This window comes from Pseudophryne corroboree, chromosome 2 (assembly GCF_028390025.1).
Source record: "Pseudophryne corroboree isolate aPseCor3 chromosome 2, aPseCor3.hap2, whole genome shotgun sequence".
NCBI lineage: Eukaryota > Metazoa > Chordata > Amphibia > Anura > Myobatrachidae > Pseudophryne > Pseudophryne corroboree.
This window is the reverse complement of record NC_086445.1, coordinates 849033781-849054939: the sequence shown is the minus strand read 5'-3', so window position 1 is coordinate 849054939 and position 21159 is coordinate 849033781. Positions and strand designations below refer to the sequence as shown.

The following is a 21159-nucleotide window of genomic DNA, read 5'->3' as shown; positions in this document are numbered from 1 at the left end:
ATGGATTGTGGATAGCTTAATGGTAACCTACTATATGTATGGTATTGTGCATTACTTTTGTTTCTCTATCGTCCTAGTGGATGCTGGGGTTCCTGAAAGGACCATGGGGGATAGCGGCTCCGCAGGAGACAGGGCACAAAAAGTAAAGCTTTTCCAGATCAGGTGGTGTGCACTGGCTCCTCCCCCTATGACCCTCCTCCAGACTCCAGTTAGATTTTTGTGCCCGGCCGAGAAGGGTGCAATTCTAGGTGGCTCTCATAAAGAGCTGCTTAGAGAAAGTTTAGCTTAGGTTTTTTATTTTACAGTGATTCCTGCTGGCAACAGGATCACTGCAACGAGGGACAGAGGGGAGAAGAAGTGAACTCACCTGCGTGCAGGATGGATTGGCTTCTTGGCTACTGGACATCAGCTCCAGAGGGACGATCACAGGTACAGCCTGGATGGTCACCGGAGCCGCGCCGCCGGCCCCCTTGCAGATGCTGAAGTAAGAAGAGGTCCAGAATCGGCGGCTGAAGACTCCTGCAGTCTTCTAAAGGTAGCGCACAGCACTGCAGCTGTGCGCCATTTTCCTCTCAGCACACTTCACACGCAGTCACTGAGGGTGCAGGGCGCTGGGGGGGGGCGCCCTGGGAGGCAAATGTAAACCTATATAAAGGCTAAAAATACCTCACATATAGCCCCCAGAGGCTATATGGAGATATTTAACCCCTGCCTGTATTCACAAAATAGCGGGAGACGGCGCCATTTCCTCTCACAGCTCCGCTGGTCAGGACGGCTCCCAGGTCTCTCCCCTGCACTGCACTACAGAAACAGGGTAAAACAGAGAGGGGGGGCAAATTTAATGGCAATATCTTGATATATATAAAGCAGCTATAAGGGAGCACTTATTATAAGGCTATCCCTGTCATATATAGCGCTTTTTGGTGTGTGCTGGCAGACTCTCCCTCTGTCTCCCCAAAGGGCTAGTGGGTCCTGTCTTCGTTTAGAGCATTCCCTGTGTGTCTGCTGTGTGTCGGTACGTGTGTGTCGACATGTATGAGGACGATATTGGTGTGGAGGCGGAGCAATTGCCAAATATGGGGATGTCACCTCCTAGGGGGTCGACACCAGAATGGATACCTTTATTTATGGAATTACGGGATAGTGTCAACACGCTAAAGCAGTCGTTTGACGACATGAGGCGGCCGGACAATCAATTAGTGCCTGTCCAGGCGCCTCAAACACCGTCAGGGGCTGTAAAACGCCCTTTGCCTCAGTCGGTCGACACAGACCCAGACACAGGCACTGATTCCAGTGGTGACGGTGACGAATCAACCGTATTTTCCAGTAGGGCCACACGTTATATGATTTTGGCAATGAAGGAGGCGTTACATTTAGCTGATACTACAGGTACCACTAAACAGGGTATTATGTGGGGTGTGAAAAAACTACCTATAGTTTTTCCTGAATCAGAAGAATTAAATGACGTGTGTGATGAAGCGTGGGTTGCCCCTGATAAAAAGCTGATAATTTCAAAGAAATTATTGGCATTATACCCTTTCCCGCCAGAGGTTAGGGAGCGCTGGGAAACACCTCCTAGGGTGGACAAGGCGCTAACACGCTTATCAAAACAAGTGGCGTTACCTTCTCCTGAGACGGCCGCACTTAAAGATCCATCAGATAGGAGGATGGAAAATATCCAAAAAAGTATATACACACATGCAGGTGTTATACTACGACCAGCTATAGCGACTGCCTGGATGTGCAGTGCTGGGGTAGTTTGGTCAGAGTCCCTGATTGAAAATATTGATACCCTGGACAGGGACAATATTTTACTGTTGTTAGAACAAATAAAGGATGCATTTCTTTATATGCGTGATGCACAGAGGGATATCTGCACACTGGCATCACGGGTAAGTGCTATGTCCATTTCGGCCAGAAGAGCTTTATGGACGCGACAGTGGACAGGCGATGCGGATTCAAAACGGCATATGGAAGTTTTGCCGTATAAAGGGGAGGAGTTATTTGGAGTCGGTCTATCAGATTTGGTGGCCACGGCTACAGCCGGGAAATCCACCTTTCTACCTCAAGTCACTCCCCAACAGAAAAAGGCACCGACTTTTCAACCGCAGCCCTTTCGTTCCTTTAAAAATAAGAGAGCAAAGGGCTATTCATATCTGCCACGAGGCAGAGGTCGAGGGAAGAAACAGCAACAGGCAGCTCCTTCCCAGGAACAGAAGCCCTCCCCGGCTTCTACAAAAGCCTCAGCATGACGCTGGGGCTTCTCAAGCGGACTCGGGGACGGTGGGAGGTCGTCTCAAAAATTACAGCGCGCAGTGGGCTCACTCGCAGGTAGATCCCTGGATCCTGCAGATAATATCTCAGGGGTACAGGTTGGAATTAGAGACAGATCCACCTCGCCGTTTCCTGAAGTCTGCTTTACCAACGTCCCCTTCCGAAAGGGAGACGGTTTTGGAAGCCATTCACAAGCTGTACTCTCAGCAGGTGATAGTCAAGGTACCTCTTCTACAACAAGGGAAGGGGTATTATTCCACTCTATTTGTGGTACCGAAGCCGGATGGCTCGGTAAGGCCTATTCTAAATCTGAAGTCCTTGAACCTGTACATAAAGAAGTTCAAGTTCAAGATGGAGTCACTCAGAGCAGTGATAGCGAACCTGGAAGAAGGGGACTTTATGGTATCCTTGGACATCAAGGATGCGTATCTCCACGTTCCAATTTACCCCTCACACCAGGGGTACCTCAGGTTCGTTGTACAAAACTGTCACTATCAGTTTCAGACGCTGCCGTTTGGTTTGTCCACGGCACCTCGGGTCTTTACAAAGGTAATGGCCGAGATGATGATTCTTCTTCGAAGAAAAGGCGTATTAATTATCCCATACTTGGACGATCTCCTAATAAGGGCAAGGTCCAGAGAACAGCTAGAGATGGGATTAGCAATATCTCAAGAGGTGCTAAAGCAGCACGGATGGATTCTGAATATTCCAAAATCCCAATTAATGCCGACAACTCGTCTGCTGTTCCTAGGGATGATTCTGGACACGGTTCAGAAAAAGGTTTTTCTTCCCGAGGAAAAAGCCAAGGAGTTATCCGACCTGGTCAGGAATCTCCTAAAACCAGGAAAGGTGTCTGTACATCAATGCACGCATCTTCAGATGCACCTGCGGATAACCCTGTCTCCAAGGACAAGGGTATCTCTTCTGTGGTGGTTGCAGAGGGCTCATCTATTGGAGGGCCGCAGATTCGGCATACAGGATTGGATCCTGGTGACCACGGACGCCAGCCTGAGAGGCTGGGGAGCAGTCACACAAGGAAGAAACTTCCAGGGAGTGTGGTCGAGCCTGGAAAAGTCTCTTCACATAAACATTCTGGAACTAAGAGCAATCTACAATGCTCTAAGCCAGGCGGAACCTCTGCTTCAAGGAAGACCGGTGTTGATCCAGTCGGACAACATCACGGCAGTCGCCCATGTAAACAGACAGGGCGGCACAAGAAGCAGGAGTGCAATGGCAGAAGCTGCCAGGATCCTTCGCTGGGCGGAGAATCACGTGATAGCACTGTCAGCAGTGTTCATCCCGGGAGTGGACAACTGGGAAGCAGACTTCCTCAGCAGACACGATCTTCACCCGGGAGAGTGGGGACTTCATCCAGAAGTTTTCCACATGCTAATAAACCGTTGGGAAAGACCAATGGTGGACATGATGGCGTCTCGCCTCAACAAAAAAACAGGTATTGCGCCAGGTCAAGAGATCCGCAGGCAATAGCTGTGGACGCGCTGGTAACACCTTGGGTGTACCAGTCGGTGTATGTGTTTCCTCCTCTGCCTCTCATACCAAAGGTATTGAGAATCATACGGCAAAGCGGAGTAAGAACGATACTAGTGGCTCCGGATTGGCCAAGAAGGTCTTGGTACCCGGAACTTCAAGAGATCCGTGGCCTCTACCTCTAAGACAGGACCTGCTTCAGCAGGGACCGTGTCTATTCCAAGACTTACCGCGGCTGCGTTTGACGACATGGCGGTTGAACGCCAGATCCTAAAAGGAAAAGGCATTCCAGAAGAAGTCATTCCTACCTTGATTAAGGCAAGAAAGGAAGTCACCGCGAAGCATTATCACCGCATTTGGCGGAAATATGTTGCGTGGTGCGAGGATCGGAGGAATTTCAACTGGGTCGTTTCCTACATTTCCTGCAATCAGGATTGTCTATGGGTCTCAAATTGGGATCTATTAAGGTTCAAATTTCGGCCCTGTCAATATTCTTCCAAAAAGAATTGGCCTCAGTTCCTGAGGTCCAGACTTTTGTCAAAGGAGTACTGCATATACAGCCTCCTGTGGTGCCTCCGGTGGCACCGTGGGATCTAAATGTAGTTTTAGATTTCCTCAAATCCCATTGGTTTGAACCACTAAAAAATGTGGATTTGAAATATCTCACATGGAAAGTGACTATGTTACTGGCCCTGGCGTCCGCCAGGAGAGTATCTGAACTGGCGGCTTTATCTTATAAAAGCCCTTATTTAATTTTCCATTCGGATAGGGCAGAGCTGCGGACGCGTCCGCATTTTCTCCCTAAGGTGGTATCAGCGTTTCACCTGAACCAGCCTATTGTATTGCCTGCAGCTACAAGCGACTTGGAGGACTCCAAGTTGTTGGACGTTGTCAGAGCTTTAAAAATATACATTTCAAGGACGGCTGGAGTCAGAAAATCTGACTCGCTGTTTATACTGTATGCACCCAACAAGTTGGGTGCGCCTGCTTCTAAGCAGTCGATTGCTCGTTGGATTTGTAACACAATTCAACTTGCACATTCTGTGGCAGGCCTGCCACAGCCTAAATCTGTTAAGGCCCTTTCCACAAGGAAGGTGGGCTCATCTTGGGCGGCTGCCCGAGGGGTCTCGGCATTACAACTCTGCCGAGCAGCTACGTGGTCAGGGGAGAACACGTTTGTAAAATTCTACAAATTTGATACCCTGGCAAAGGAGGACCTGGAGTTCTCTCATTCGGTGCTGCAGAGTCATCCGCACTCTCCCGCCCGTTTGGGAGCTTTGGTATAATCCCCATGGTCCTTTCAGGAACCCCAGCATCCACTAGGACGATAGAGAAAATAAGAATTTACTTACCGATAATTCTATTTCTCGGAGTCCGTAGTGGATGCTGGGCGCCCATCCCAAGTGCGGATTATCTGCAATACTTGTACATAGTTATTGTTAACTAATTCGGGTTATTGTTTAGGGAGCCATCTTTCAGAGGCTCCTCTGTTATCATACTGTTAACTGGGTTTAGATCACAAGTTGTACGGTGTGATTGGTGTGGCTGGTATGAGTCTTACCCGGGATTCAAAATCCTCCCTTATTGTGTACGCTCGTCCGGGCACAGTACCTAACTGGAGTCTGGAGGAGGGTCATAGGGGGAGGAGCCAGTGCACACCACCTGATCTGGAAAAGCTTTACTTTTTGTGCCCTGTCTCCTGCGGAGCCGCTATCCCCCATGGTCCTTTCAGGAACCCCAGCATCCACTACGGACTCCGAGAAATAGAATTATCGGTAAGTAAATTCTTATTTTTATACTACTTGAAATACATACAGTACATATAGAATGTAAAGAGGCTAAAATGGTATTTACAGTTAGTAAAAACGTGTCCGTACACTAATGCTAAAGTTTGCCCATCAACAGTATATCTCTGATTCCGTATTTAGAATGACAGTTATCAGGCAGCACAGTTTTAGCGGACTGCTACAGTATAACTTGATGGATCACCTTGCCAGGTGTGGAAGCTGCAGGGCTCTGCGCAATCACATCATGTACAGAACCGCAGATTGCGTCCATAAGCCACCAGAGTGCCTACTTCACTTGGGGGGTGATTCCGAGTTGATCGTAGCTGTGCTAAATTTAGCACAGCTACGATCATCCACACTGACATGCGGGGGGACACCCTGCACAGGACTAGTCCGCCCCCATGTCAGTCCCTGCCCCGTCGCTGAAGTACAAAAGCATCGCCCAGCGGTGATGCTTTTACACTTCAGGAGTAGCTCTCGGAGTAGCTCTTTTACATGCTGGCCGGGAGCTACTCGCCCGGCTCGCAGCGGCAGCATGTGACATCACGCAGCCGCTGTGGCCCGCCCCCCGCTGTGGCCCGGCCATGCCTGCGTTGGCCGGACCACGCCCACAAAATGGCGACCAAATGCCGCCTCCTGCCCAGCGACCGCCTCTGCCTGTCAATCACTGCGGCGCCGGCACATGCGCAGTCCTGACCTGATCACTGCGCTGCGATGAACTGCAGCGAGTGATCAGGTCAGAATGACCCCCTTGGTTGTCTTTGACATATGTGTGACATGTTTATATGGTGGTGTCACTAGGGTTGGTGCCACCCAGCGCAAATCAGGACCTGGTGCGCGTGTGCCCGAAAGGGGGGGGGCTTACAAACGTGCCCATTGGGCCTTAATCTTATGCTTATTTGAATCTCACCCTAAGTCTGCAGTTGTTGATCCAGAAAAGAAAAAGAAAAACCAAAAAGCACAGCTATTCTCAAATGATCACGAAAGCATGCCACCAAGTCCTGTTGTCTTTTAAAAAATATGGGGGAATCCAATTTAGTGCAATGGTCGGGCAAAGGGACTTCACAACCAGTATCTTTGCTGATTTTCCCTCGCATCCCAAGCGATGTGTGCAGGAAAATTTGCAAAGTTTGTGTACTGTAATAGTCAGTAATGCATGCAGCAAGACGTAGTGGTGGTATACAGATGCACATGGCATTGAGTTGAATTCTCCCCTCAAGTATTATGGGAAGATGTCATTAGCAGCACGATTTTTATGCAGTTCTGGGTGAGATAACCTTAATAGTTTTTGCTTGCAATCCATAGTGGTGCAGGAAAAAAGAAGAAAGGTTTCCTCTTGTAATTACCAAATATGTGCACAGCCACATAATTCCTGTGTGACTTCCTGAGCAAGGGCGTACTGTAGCTACCATAGGTGCAGGGAGCACAGCTGCTAATGGTCCCAGAGATGAGAGTGGCCCACCTTCCCTGTCACATTACATGTGTTATATACTGTACAAGGGCGTAGCTACCATAGGTGCAGGGAGTGCAGCTGCTCAGGGGCCCACCTTCCCTGTCAGTTACATGTGTTATATACTGTACAAGGGCGTAGCTACCATAGGCGCATCTGCTAAGGGGCTCAGAGATGAGAAGGACCCACCTTCCCTGTCACAGTTACATTTGTTATATACAAGGGCGTAGCTACCATAGGCGCAGGGAGCGCATCTGCTAAGGGGCTCAGAGCTGAGAGGAGCCCACCTTCCCTGTCACAGTTACATGTGTTATATACTGTACAAGGGCGTAGCTACCATAGGCGCAGGGAGCGCATCTGCTAAGGGGCTCAGAGATGAGAAGGACCCACCTTCCCTGTCACAGTTACATTTGTTATATACAAGGGTGTAGCTACCATAGGCGCATCTGCTAAGGGGCTCAGAGATGAGAAGGACCCACCTTCCCTGTCACAGTTACATTTGTTATATACAAGGGCGTAGCTACCATAGGCGCAGGGAGCGCATCTGCTAAGGGGCTCAGAGCTGAGAGGAGCCCACCTTCCCTGTCACAGTTACATGTGTTATATACTGTACAAGGGCGTAGCTACCATAGGCGCAGGGAGCGCATCTGCTAAGGGGCTCAGAGATGAGAAGGACCCACCTTCCCTGTCACAGTTACATTTGTTATATACAAGGGCGTAGCTACCATAGGCGCAGGGAGCACAGCTGCTAAGGGGCTCAGAGCTGAGATGGGGCCCACCTTCCCTGTCAGTTACATGTGTTATATACTGTACAAGGGCGTAGCTACCATAGGCGCAGGGAGCGCATCTGCTAAGGGGCTCAGAGATGAGAAGGACCCACCTTCCCTGTCACAGTTACAATTGTTATATACAAGGGCGTAGCTACCATAGGTGCAGGGAGCACAGCTGCTAAGGGGCCCATTCATGAGATGGGCCACCTTTCGTGTCACAGTTACATGTGTTATATACATTTTCACCATTGGGTGGCCCATAGGGGCCCTTACAAACTTTTGATTTGGGGCCTACAATATATCTACAGTAGGTATGACTCTGGACCTGCTCAGTGTAATGTGAAATAAAATGAACTGGAGGACATTATAATACTACAGTACATGAACTGGGGAAACTGTATGTCATAATGTGAATTGGGGTACTGTATTGCAGTATGTGCAGAGCTGGCAACAGAAATCTTGGGGCCCCATACTGTGATAGCTGTGGGGCCCCCTCAGATTATTATATATATATATATATATACACACACACACACACACACAGAGGAAAAACCACAGCACTCACCACACCAGAAGCGGGGCACAGCTATGCACTTACCACTCACAGGGTGGGGTGCATGTAACACTGCACTCTCCACCACAGAAGCGGGGTACACAGCTGTACTTACCACTCACAGGGCGGGGTGCATGTAGCCCATGACCACATCGCTCTAATAAATACAAACAGAGAACCCAGCACTCACCAAAGTAAACTCGCTTATCCTCAACAATTCAATAAATAAATGATGGGGGTTTAGTTGGTGGATTGGCCAATGCACGGAAGCCTGCATACCGATTTTCAAGGTACCCCACCTTCATGCAGGTCCTACACTATCACAGAGTCTTAAAACCTGACTACTTCACTGCTGCATCATCTGCCTGCTAGATGTAATGTGTACCTGCCACAGACTTTATGGGGTATATGCAATTGCGGTCGAATTCACGAAATTGTCGAATTTCGGGTCATTTTCGACCAAAAAAAAAATTCGCCTATGCAATTCAGTGCTTTCCGACCAAAAAACGGACTTTCAAAATTCGACTTTTTGAAATTCGAATTTTTGCAAATTCGACTTTTCTGCAATGATACAAGTGCTGCAATTCGACCAAAGCATATTCAATTCAAGTTTGGAAATTCGACAGCAGTGCTTTTAGACAGCAAATTCGTCATTTTCAATCCGCCACACTTTGGAGGGTGAAAACAAATAAAAAAAATGTAAACATGTTTTTTTTTGTGTTTTTTTGGGGGGGAATAGCATATCTATTTATATTAGAAGGGATTAGGTACTTTTTTTTTTTTTTGGAGGCACAAATATTATTTATATATTTTTTAAAATATTATTTTTTTATTTATTTTTTTATTGCTGGAACGGTAAAATCCTAAAAAAAAATGGCGTGGGGTCCCCCCTCCAAAGCATAACCAGCCTCGGGCTCTTCGAGCTGGTCCTGGTTCTAAAAATGCGGGGAAAAAATTGACAGGGGATCCCCCGTATTTTTAAAACCAGCACCGGGCTCTGCGCCTGGTGCTGGTGCCAAAAATACGGGGGACAAAAAGCGTAGGGGGTATTTTTTTTCCAGTAGTACTACAGGTACCAGCGGGCCCGTTTTTCTCCCGCATGCTGGTACTTGTGGTTCTCCAAGTACCAGCTTGCGGGGGAGGCTTGCTGGGACTTGTAGTACTACTGGAAAAAACAATATCTTTTTATTATAACAAAAGGCTATCGGCCCCCCCATCCGCAGCCCATTGGATGGGGGGGGACAGCCTCGGGCTTCACCCCTGGCCCTTGGGTGGCTGGGGGGGGGACCCCTTGATTGTAGGGGTCCCCACTCCCCCAGGGTACCCCGGCCAGGGGTGACTAGTTGGATATTTAATGCCACGGCCGCAGGGCACGGCATAAAAGTGACCCCCGGCTGTGGCATTATCTGTCCAGCTAGTGGAGCCCGATGCTGGTGTTAAAAATACGGGGGACCCCTACTCTTTTTGTCCCCCGTATTTTTGGCACCAGCACCAGGCGCAGAGCCCGGTGCTGGTTTTAAAAATACGGGGGATCCCTGCCCAATTTTTCCCCTGCATTTTTAGAACCAGGACCAGCTTGAAGAGTCCGAGGCTGGTTATGCTTTGGAGGGGGGACCCCACGCCATTTTTTTTTTTCGGGTTTTTCCCAGTTTTTTTAAATCGCTGCAAAATCCGCCAAATCGGCCGATTTTCGCCCGCGATTCTGGCGAATCCGTTTTTCATTGAATATGGTGAATTCCGGAAGCCACCTTCCGGAATTCACCTGTCGAATTAAGTCGAATTAAAAACTGCGAAAAATTGCCGCGATTCGCCGTGAATTGCATATACCCCTATGGCTTTTAAAGGCACACTAGTCACCTATTGCACTGGCTCAAAGATGATTGCTAAAGAACAGCTGAGACAGGTTCAGGATAATAAAGTCCACACAGGGGTGCATGAGAAAGCTAGTGGCCACGGTTAATAAGAGCTAACCATAGATTAACCCCTTCATATACACACAGAGGAAACACCACAGCACTCACCACACCAGAAGCGGGGCACAGCTATGCACTTACCACTCACAGGGTGGGGTGCATGTAACACTGCACTCTCCACCACAGAAGCGGGGTACACAGCTGTACTTACCACTCACAGGGCGGGGTGCATGTAGCCCATGACCACATCGCTCTAATAAATACAAACAGAGAACCCAGCACTCACCAAAGTAAACTCACTTATCCTCAACAATTCAATAAATAAATGATGGGGGTTTAGTTGGTGGATTGGCCAATGCACGGAAGCCTGCATACCGATTTTCAAGGTACCCCACCTTCATGCAGGTCCTACACTATCACAGAGTCTTAAAACCTGACTACTTCACTGCTGCATCATCTGCCTGCTAGATGTAATGTGTACCTGCCACAGACTTTATGGCTTTTAAAGGCACACTATTCACCTATTGCACTGGCTCAAAGATGATTGCTAAAGAACAGCTGAGACAGGTTCAGGATAATAAAGTCCACACAGGGGTGCATGAGAAAGCTAGTGGCCACGGTTAATAAGAGCTAACCAACTAAACCCCATCATTTATTTATTGAATTGTTGAGGATAAGTGAGTTTACTTTGGTGAGTGCTGGGTTCTCTGTTTGTATTTATTAGAGCGATGTGGTCATGGGCTACATGCACCCTGCCCTGTGAGTGGTAAGTACAGCTGTGTACCCCGCTTCTGTGGTGGAGAGTGCAGTGTTACATGCACCCCACCCTGTGAGTGGTAAGTGCATAGCTGTGCCCCGCTTCTGGTGTGGTGAGTGCTGTGGTTTTTCCTCTGTGTGTATATGAAGGGGTTAATCTATGGTTAGCTCTTATTAACTGTGGCCACTAGCTTTCTCATGCACCCCTGTGTGGACTTTATTATCCTGAACCTGTCTCAGCTGTTCTTTAGCAATCATCTTTGAGCCAGTGCAATAGGTGACTAGTGTGCCTTTAAAAGCCATAAAGTCTGTGGCAGGTACACATTACATCTAGCAGGCAGATGATGCAGCAGTGAAGTAGTCAGGTTTTAAGACTCTGTGATAGTGTAGGACCTGCATGAAGGTGGGGTACCTTGAAAATCGGTATGCAGGCTTCCGTGCATTGGCCAATCCACCAACTAAACCCCCATCATTTATTTATTGAGTTGTTGAGGATAAGTGAGTTTACTTTGGTGAGTGCTGGGTTCTCTGTTTGTATGTGTGTATATATATATATATATATATATATAGTGCAACAGAGTTTGCCGTGCTATATAAGAAATTGTTTATATATATATATATATATATATATATATATATGCAAATACACAGGTGCGATACTCAGGCATTCTAAGGTCATAAAAGTAAGCGGAGGCTTAATTAGATCAACGTTTCAATATTTAGAATATTGTCATCAGCATTACAAGAGAAAAATACAAACATGTCTTTATAGGCGTGCTCACCAAACCAAAGTGACGGCTTCTGGGCTGGGACTGCTCACCCGCCCCGTCGCCGCGCAAAGCGCTGACGTCACTAAAAGAGATGATCCAGCTACAGTGCACTGTTACCATAGTGACATATAAACAGCTTAGGCCTTCCACATAGTTAAAAGCCAATCCCGGGTATCCAAGGAATTCCGGGATTGGCCATTCTTCAATCCTGATACCTGGGATTGATAAAAAAGGCCCGGGATTGGCTTCCCTACCGGGCACTAAGCAGCATATACTTGGGGCCCGGTACAGATGTCCCCTTTGACCCCCCCCCCCTCCCCCCCTGTCGCTGGCCCTGATTATGTAACATAATGCTCTACTATGGGGCATAACAATAACAACATCTGCGGAGAGATGTCTCTCTAGAGCATTGGGACAGGTGCCCCCACAAAATGTTGCTATGGGGACCACAAAGTTCTGGTGAGGCTACTGACCAAAGGTACAGTATATGTGTAAATGTTCAGAAAAGCATTTCTTGAACAGGACAGCCATTCTGGACATTACCATCTTCACCTAGCTGGTAATGTGTTTGTTCACTTTCAGCTTACTGTGGTGTCATAATGATAGAAAGCTGGGGTAGTGTTACTGACCTAGACACGGCTTCCCGTGCTTCTTTCACTATGTTTTTACAAAATGAATCTGCATGTGTGTCCACTCTGCTGTCCAGCTGTTTTGTGAAAAATAATAGTTACACGACTAGTAACAGTTTTGGCATATTATGTATTCCCTCACTGCAAAATGATCTTATTATCATATTATTTGTAATGTAGTCTTCAAGGTTAATAGCAGTCTGCATGGCTGTCTGCTGTGTTGTTCTGTTTAAGTTCAGACTGTGCTACAAACACACAAGGTCATAAATGCAGGGTTAGCCATTAAGTGCAAAGCTCTGTTTGGAATGAGGACAGAAGTGTGATGTGTGTAAATCATGTTGAATGCTTGAAGCTGTGATACACTGGCTTTTAGAAAAGCGACTGTAGCTCTTAAAATTTAACAACAACAAAAAATCCCTGATAATCTTGTAGAGATTCAGTTTAACCATTATTCACTTGGCTGTCTCATAGCCCTCATATCCTGGATAAAAGCATGCCTCCAGGTACTCCAGTTTCCTCCCACAATCCAAAATATACTGGTAGGTTAATTGGCTCTCAACAAAATTAACCCTAGAGTGTCTGTGTGTACATGTGATAGGGAATATAGATTGTAAGCTGAATTAGGGCAGAGACTGATGTGAATGGGCAATTATTCTCTGGGTCGACATGGGTCAGTGTGCGGTGTGAAAGCGCCATGTCGGAAATCCAGGGTCGCCTGACCCGGCAATTCAACCCGGGACTAAAGCAGTGTTATACCCAGGTTGAATACCGGGTCAATGGCAGCATAAATGGCCTCCCGTTCACTACAACAGGGAGAGGCGGCGCGGAGATGATCTCATCTCCCAGCGCTGCCTCCGCCCCCGCTTCCGACTCCGCCCCCCACTGCTATGGTAACCCATCCAGCATATTGCCGGGTCGGGGAAGCCAGCAGCAGTGTCCAGTGCCGGATCCCACCTTGGAAGGACCTGTTTCCAATTCCCGGATGGGATGCGGTATTGGCAGTGTGAAAGGGGTGTAATTCTTTAAGAACACAAAGGTTTAAGAACACATTATACCCCTTTCACACCGCAAAAATAACCCGGCATCGACCCGGCATATTGCCGCATCGACACGGGTCAATGTGCGGTGTGAAAGTGCCATGTCGGAAATCCCGGGTCGCCTGACCCGGCAATTCAACCCGGGAATAAAGCAGTGTTATACCTGGGTTGAATTCTGGGTCAATGGCAGCATAAACGGGCTCCCGGGTCTATGAGACCGGGACCCGTTCACTACAACAGGGAGAGAGGCACGGAGATGATCTCATCTCCCAGCGCCGCCTTTGCCTCCGCACCCGCTGCCAGCTCCACCCCCCGCTGCTATGGCAACCCGCCCGGCATATTGCCGGGTCGGGGAGGCCAGCAGCAGTGTCCAATGCCAGATCCCACCCGGGAAGGACCCGTTTCCAATTCCCGGGTGGGATCCGGCATTGGCAGTGTGAAAGGGGTATTACTAAATGGAGTTTAATATGTCAGTCACAATGCATATTGACTATAAACAGAACTACTTTATAAATGCACAACCAATCAAATATAGGGATAAGGGGAAAGTCTCCAAAACTTTGGCGCCAGAAGGTATTATAAATTTAATACCACTTAAATATCAAAGACACATGTGGCTCATTCAGATCGGCAATTATGCACATATTCCCCCGTGAGGAGGCATAGACTTAGGCCAGATGCACATGCTCGCTGATGATGATGATTTTTATTGAATAAGCCCATAACGGCCAATGTGGAAGCGTACATATTTTAAGAAATGCATGTGCAAATATGTGCAGAGATACCCAATTTTTTAAATCAATTAATGCCTATTTTGCTGCAAAGTTTGCATCAGCTTCATTATAGCTACTGGTTTTTTTTTATGTCCATGGTAGGATATGTTACAGCCGTCATTTTGCTGCAATAAACCATATTTGACTGGTCTACTGTGACCACAGGAGTCTTTAGATAAACAATCTAGATAACAAGAAACGGGTCTCTGAAGCATCCACAACCACTAACCCCTAGTTGACTTCCTCACATGTATCTAAAACAATTCCTATCTTCGGAAATGTGACCATGACCACGTTAATATATTATATTCCTAATTCCTGAGTAGGTCCACAAAACTTTTTATCTGATACTCCGGGAAAATGGATTATTATTATCCTTTATTTATATGGCGCCACTAGGGATCCGCAGCTCCCAATTACAGAGTACATAAACAAATAATCAAGCAGGAAAACAGCAACTTACAGTTGACGACAATATAGGACAAGTACAGGGTAAATAAACATAGCTACATCAGCAGATGACACTGGAATAAGTATCAGGTGGCAGAAGACTGCTGGATTTGGTGCAGTTGAATATTATTAAAGTAAGAAAAGGATAAGCACATGAGGGAAGAGTACCCTGCTCGTGAGAGCTTACATTCTAAAGGGGAGGGCTAGACAGACAGGGGTGAGACAGATGGGGTACATAGAGAGCGTGGCACAGAGGTTTAGGATGAGATTTGGCTGGGTTTGGTGAAGAAGTGGGTCTTATGAGCCCGTTTGAAGTTTTGTAGAGAGGTGGAGAGTCTGAGGGGGAGAGGTAGGGAATTCCAAAGAAGTGGTGCAGCACGTGAAAAATCTTGGAGGTAGGAGTGTGAGGAAGTAATCCGTAGGCAGGAGAGTCGGCGTGCATTAGCAGAGCGAAGAGGACGGGTGGGAGTGTAAAGGGAGATAAGGTCAGAGATGTAGATGGGAGAGGAGTGGGTGAGGGCTTTATAAGCAAGTGTGAGAAGCTTGAAATGGATTCTGAAAGGGAAGGGGAGCCAGTGAAGGTCTAGTAAGAGAGGAGAGGTGGACGTAGTGCGTTTGGTGAGGAAGATGAGCCGGGCAGCAGCATTGAGGATAGATTGGAGAGGAGAGAGGTGTTTGTCAGAAATGCCAGTCAGGAGGAGATTACAGTAGTCTAGTCTGGAGATGACCAGTGAGTGGATAAGAGTCTTAGTAGCATCCAGGGTCAGAAAGGGTCTGATCCTGGAAATATTTTTTAGATGAAAACGGCAGGTTTGTGAGAGGTGCTGAATGTGTGGTTTGAAGGAGAGGGAGGAGTCAAGGATTACTCCAAGACAGCGCACTTGGGGGCTAGAGGAGATAGTAGTGCCATCAATAGATAATGAGATTGTAGGAGGTGAGGTTATGCGGGAGGGAGGGAAGATGATCAGCTCGGTCTTAGACTGTTAAGTTTAAGAAAGCGCTGGGACATCCAGGAAGAGGTAGCAGAGAGACAGTTGGAGATACAAGTGAGGAGAGCAGGGGAGAGGTCTGGAGAGGAAAGATAGATTTGAGTGTCATCAGCATAGAGATGATACTGGAAACCAAAAGAACTAATGAGCTTACCTAGTGAGGACGTATAGAGAGAGAAGAGAACCAAGGACAGAACCTTGGGGTACCCCTACAGTTAGTGGAAGTGAGGGGGAGGTGGAGTCATGAGAGGAGGCAGAGAATGAACGGTCAGAAAGGTAGGAGGACAGCCAAGAAAGGGCAGTGTCACGCAGACCAATGGAGTGAAGGATTTGCAGTAGGAGAGGATGGTCCACAGTGTCAAAAGCAGCAGAGAGATCCAGTAGAATAAGTAGAGAGTAGTGTCCCTTAGATTTAGCAGCATGGAGGTCATTGCATACTTTTGTAAGGGCAGTTTCAGTGGAGTGGAGAGGACGGAAGCCAGACTGGAATATGTCAAGCAGTGAGTGTGAGGAAAGAAAGGAAGTAAGGCGGTTGTAGACAATACGCTCAAGGAGTTTGGAGGCAAAAGGGAGGAGAGAGATGGGTCGGTAGTTGGAGAGAGTGTTTGGATCAATGGTAGGTTTTTTTAAGAATAGGAGAGATGAGTGCATGCTTGAAGGCAGAGGGGACAGTGCCTGATGAGAGGGAGAGATTGAGAAGGTGGGAAAGATGGGAACAAGCAGTAGGAGGGAGGTAGCGGAGGAGGCGGGAGGGGATAGGGTCAAGTGGGGAGGTGGTGAGGGGACAGGAACGAATGAGGGCCATGACTTCCTCTCCAGATGCATGGGAGAAAGATGTCAGAGTTGGTGCGAGGGATGGGGAGGGTTGGTAAGGGATGGGAGAAGGCTGGTTACTGATGGTCTGGTGTGATGTGGTGTCCTGACGTATGGAGTCAATTTCGGATGTGAAGTAAGTGGCAAAGTCAAGAGCAGAGACTGAGGAAGGGAGACGAGGTGGAGGTGGGCAGAGGAGTGAGTTGAGAGTGGTAAAGAGGCGCCGGGGGTTGGAAGACTGGGAGGAGATGAGGTTCTTGAAGTATGACTGTTTAGCAAGAGAAAGGGCAGCACTGAAGGATGAGAGCATAAGTTTGAAATGGAGAAAGTCTGCCTTAGAGCGTGATTTCCTCCAGTGTCGCTCAGCAGTACGTGAGCATTTTTGCAGATATCTGGTGCATTTGGTGTGCCAGGGTTGAGGTGTTAATTTGCGAGGGTGAATAGTGGTTGGTGGAGCAACAGAGTCAAGAGCAGAAGTAAGGGATGCATTGTATGTGGAAGTGGCTTGTTCAGGGCATGAGAGAGAGAGAATAGGAGAGAGAAGTGAGTCAAACAAGGAGGAAAAGAATGTGGTGTCAATAGCTTCAATGGATCCTAGATATCAGTCTTGTGTGTTACTGTCTGAAATTGTGGTTGCAAATAGACAGTACACATACTGTACTTGGCCGCATGGCAGTGGTGCAAGTAGAAAAAATGTCTTACAGGTACTGTGTGCGCGTCGAATGCGCGCACCAAAAAAATGGGTGTGGCCAAATGCCATATGGGGCGTGGACAATGAAAATGTGGGCGTGATACACATATGGGGGAGGGGCAGATACACATATGACCCCCACAGTGCCAGATACACGTTGCCCCATAGTGCCAGATACACGTTGCCCCACAGTGCCAGATACACGAATGCCCCACAGTGCCAGATACACGAACAGTGCCAGATACACGTTGCCCCACAGTGCCAGATACACGTTGCCCCACAGTGCCAGATACACGAATGTCTCACAGTGCCAGATACACGAACAGTGCCAGATACATGTTGCCCCACAGTGCCAGATACATGTTGCCCCACAGTGCCAGATACACGTTGCCCCACAGTGCCAGATACACGTTGCCCCACAGTACTAGATACACGTTGCCCCACAGTGCCAGATAAACGAATGCCCCACAGTGCCAGATACACGAACAGTGCCAGATACACGTTGCCCCACAGTGCCAGATACACGTTGCCCCACAGTGCCAGATACACGTTGCCCCACAGTGCCAGATACACGTTGCCCCACAGTGCCAGATACACGTTGCCCCACAGTGCCAGATACACGTTGCCCCACAGTGCCAGATACACGTTGCCCCACAGTGCCAGATAAACGAATGCCCCACAGTGCCAGATACACGAACAGTGCCAGATACACGTTGCCCCACAGTGCCAGATACACGTTGCCCCACAGTGCCAGATACACGAATGTCTCACAGTGCCAGATACACGAATGTCTCACAGTGCCAGATATACATTGCCCCCACAGTGCCAGATATACATTGCCCCCCACAGTGCCAGATATACATTGCCCCCCACAGTGCCAGATATACATTGCCCCCCACAGTGCCAGATATACATTGCCCCCCACAGTGCCAGATATACATTGTTCCCCACAGTGCCAGGTATACATTGCCCCCCACAGTGCCAGGTATACATTGCCCCCCACAGTGCCAGGTATACATTGCCCCCCACAGTGCCAGGTATTTATGAAGCAGCAGCCCCCCTTCCCCTGCTCACCGCTGCTGCTGTCTTGTCTCCCGTGTGTGAGGGGAGGAGAGCGCAGCCTGCGCCTCTCCTTCCCCTCAGTCTCCGGCAGGTGAGTTCCATTCAGCGCCGATCCATGAGCCAATCAAAGCTCTGCGAGCTCTGATTGGCTCACGGGCGGCGCTGATTTGAAAGAAGACATTGAGGGGCAGGAGAGGCGCAGACTGCGCTCTCCTCCCCTCACATTAGCGGTAGCGAGCGGCGGGCCGTCGGTGTGGGTACGGCGTACCCTCGGCTAAATTCTTAAGGGTACACCGTACCCACCGGTACCCGCATACTTGCACCGCTGCCGCACGGGATGCGTTCGCCACACATGAGGGTTAGGGAAAGGGGGGGGGGGGTAAACATACTTACCCCAATCGGGATCTTCAGTGTCGGCTTGCTGCTGTCGGTCATGTGACGGCTCGCATCCCGCCCACCAGTATTAAATACCAATCCCGGCCGTACTTATTTACATAAAACAGAAGCATGTATATTTCTAACCCCTTTTTTGCGGCCAGGTTAGAAAAGATGGGCTGGGGGCCACACAACTGCAAGACATTAAAGTGAATATTTAATGAAATGGTGTCTTGCAAACTGGAATATCATATTAGATGTTTTTACACAGTTGTTTTGGGGATAGTAATGTAACATTTACCTGTTTTAATAATTTTGCAAACCCACATATACTTTTATAAGGCATGTAGTCAATATCCCGGCGGTCGGAATCCTGGCGTTCAGTATACTAACCCCGGGATCCCGACCGCCGAGAATGCCGGCAGCAGCGCCAGGGCTATTCCCACTTGTAGAGTGGGAATAGAACCTGAGGCGAGCGCAGCTTGTCCGCAAGGGTCTTTCTAGCGCTCTCGCCCCGCTGCCGGCATTCTGGTGGCCAGGATCCCAGTGTCAGTATTCTGATATCCGGGATCCCGGCTGACTGGATTCCATCTCCAACCCCTTTTATAATTCTTCTGTTATTTGCAGCCATATTTATACAGTACAATGGGATATAATAGTTGCCCTTAGCGATAATACGTGCTGTACATCACGTTGTAGTTTATATTTAACTGTCAGATTAAAAACTATCTTATATAACGATATTTCAGAGAGCACAGAATGAAACTATCTAGAGCTCTTCTGTGTATTTATTAAAACTTTAAAAGTGGCTTCCCAGACTTCCAGCCATACAGAGGTGGGAAAGATATCCATGTACAGTATATGAGGTAACCTACTTGGGAACTGTTACAGTTCATGCATGTGAACACAATAATTACTTTCCCAGTGTCTAAGTCATGCTTTCATTATTATGGCTGTTTCATGGATCCACCAGATTATTAGAACATATGTTCATATTTTTTTCTTTGTTTGGTTAAGGTCCATTTGTGATGAATACTCAAAAGGAAATTTCACAGACCATAGAAGATTATAACCAGTGCAAAAATGGGTTTGAAAAAGCTGCAACATGGAAATCAAAGATTGGGAACAAATGAAATGCGGAGTTCCCTTCCCAAGAACTGACTGTCAATGTGGCACATTGTATAATCTCATCATTGGTGCTTAGGAAATAGTTACCTTTTTATATTCTCAATAATTGCATATTTGGTGTGTATTGTTTAATGTTTCCAGAATGGGGGGGGGGAAACAAGCAGGCTATTACATTTCCCACTGTGTCTGTAAATATTGGGGGTGGGGTGTATCACGCATTGCACACCCCGCCATTTGCCGCATGCATAGCAGTGTTTATTAACACCGTATGCATAACGACTTGCAATTGTTTACACACAGAACAGCTCTTCTGATAAGCTGTCCATAGCTATATGAGGACTTCTGGGTTTATGACCCGGGAGTTCTACTGCGGATCCCTCTCAGGGATTTATGCGGAAGAAGCCAATATACTTTAATAGGCAACGCCATCTATAGGTGACATTGCCTATCAGGTACAAGCTCTGAAAAGTTTCTCATTTTGTAGCTTTATACACCTAGGAAATGCAATCAAACCTCTGAAAATTTCAGTTTTCTGCGTTTTGAGCGCATTTTGCTGTTAGTACATCCAACCCTGGGATAGAGAAAACTATTCATTTTGTTTCATTAGGGTGGGCCCATTTTCTCCATACTTTACATACTTGCCTACTTTCTCAATCGGAGGACAGATTCAGTGGGCAACGTCCCACTTTTCAACATTATGACCTGCACACCACTGCACAATGGAATAATTTGCAGTAGCCAGCAGGGGAGGGACATGACCATGTGATTCGCAGTGAGAGTCATTAAGTATGTCTCCATCTGGAGTGGCAGCTATTTTGTGGACTGACACAAAATTCATTTTAGCCTAACTCATTAAAGGTTACGTTTTAAATTATTTACAACATCACCATTCTCTTTTTATAACTAGTTTTGTATTAAGAGTGAGCCAACAAAAAAAGTCCATCTCTCTTTTGCACTCACGACAAAATTAGGCCTATCAATTCACTCGAAACAAGTGACCTCACTGCATACCACATACATCTGTGGTGTTACTAGTTAGAAATAACTTTTACAACTGCATTCTCTTGAAAAAAATTGTTTTCTGTCAACAAAATGGCAGGCGCCACTGTATTTAAGTAATAGGCATTCATATCCAGAAAACCAATGTACACAAGGCAGTTGTAGAAAAAAATAAGTATATTGTCTGCAGATAAAAAAAAAAAAAAAATACTAAACAATAACCATTGTTTGCATATTTTCTTATGTCAGTAAAGAAAGAAAAATAAACATTATATATAATTGCGATCTGTGTCATGTCATGTTGAGCTATCCAGCCAGGTATCCTGGTCTGATCTAATATAGATGAACAGAAACTCAGTGGAATTCTTCAAGGCTATTGGCTGTTGTGACTGCTAAGAATTGAAATGGGAGAAAAGCCAAAGTGTGTCTGCCTCTTCAGCCAAGCTCTGTAT

At 47.4% G+C, this 21159-nt stretch overlaps 1 protein-coding gene across 3 annotated transcripts in view; it reads left to right on the top strand.

Annotated features, from left to right (window-relative positions):
* The window catches only part of PIR (pirin), a 174139-nt gene extending 153147 nt beyond the window's left edge, over positions 1 to 20992 (top strand). For all 3 annotated transcript variants that reach the window (XM_063955798.1, XM_063955796.1, XM_063955797.1), the window contains exon 10: positions 19598 to 20992. In XM_063955798.1, coding sequence (XP_063811868.1) covers positions 19598 to 19713 — 116 coding nt within the window. In that variant the 3' untranslated portion in view covers positions 19714 to 20992. The remainder of the gene's footprint in view (positions 1 to 19597) is intronic.
* Positions 20993 to 21159: the final 167 nt, after the last annotated feature.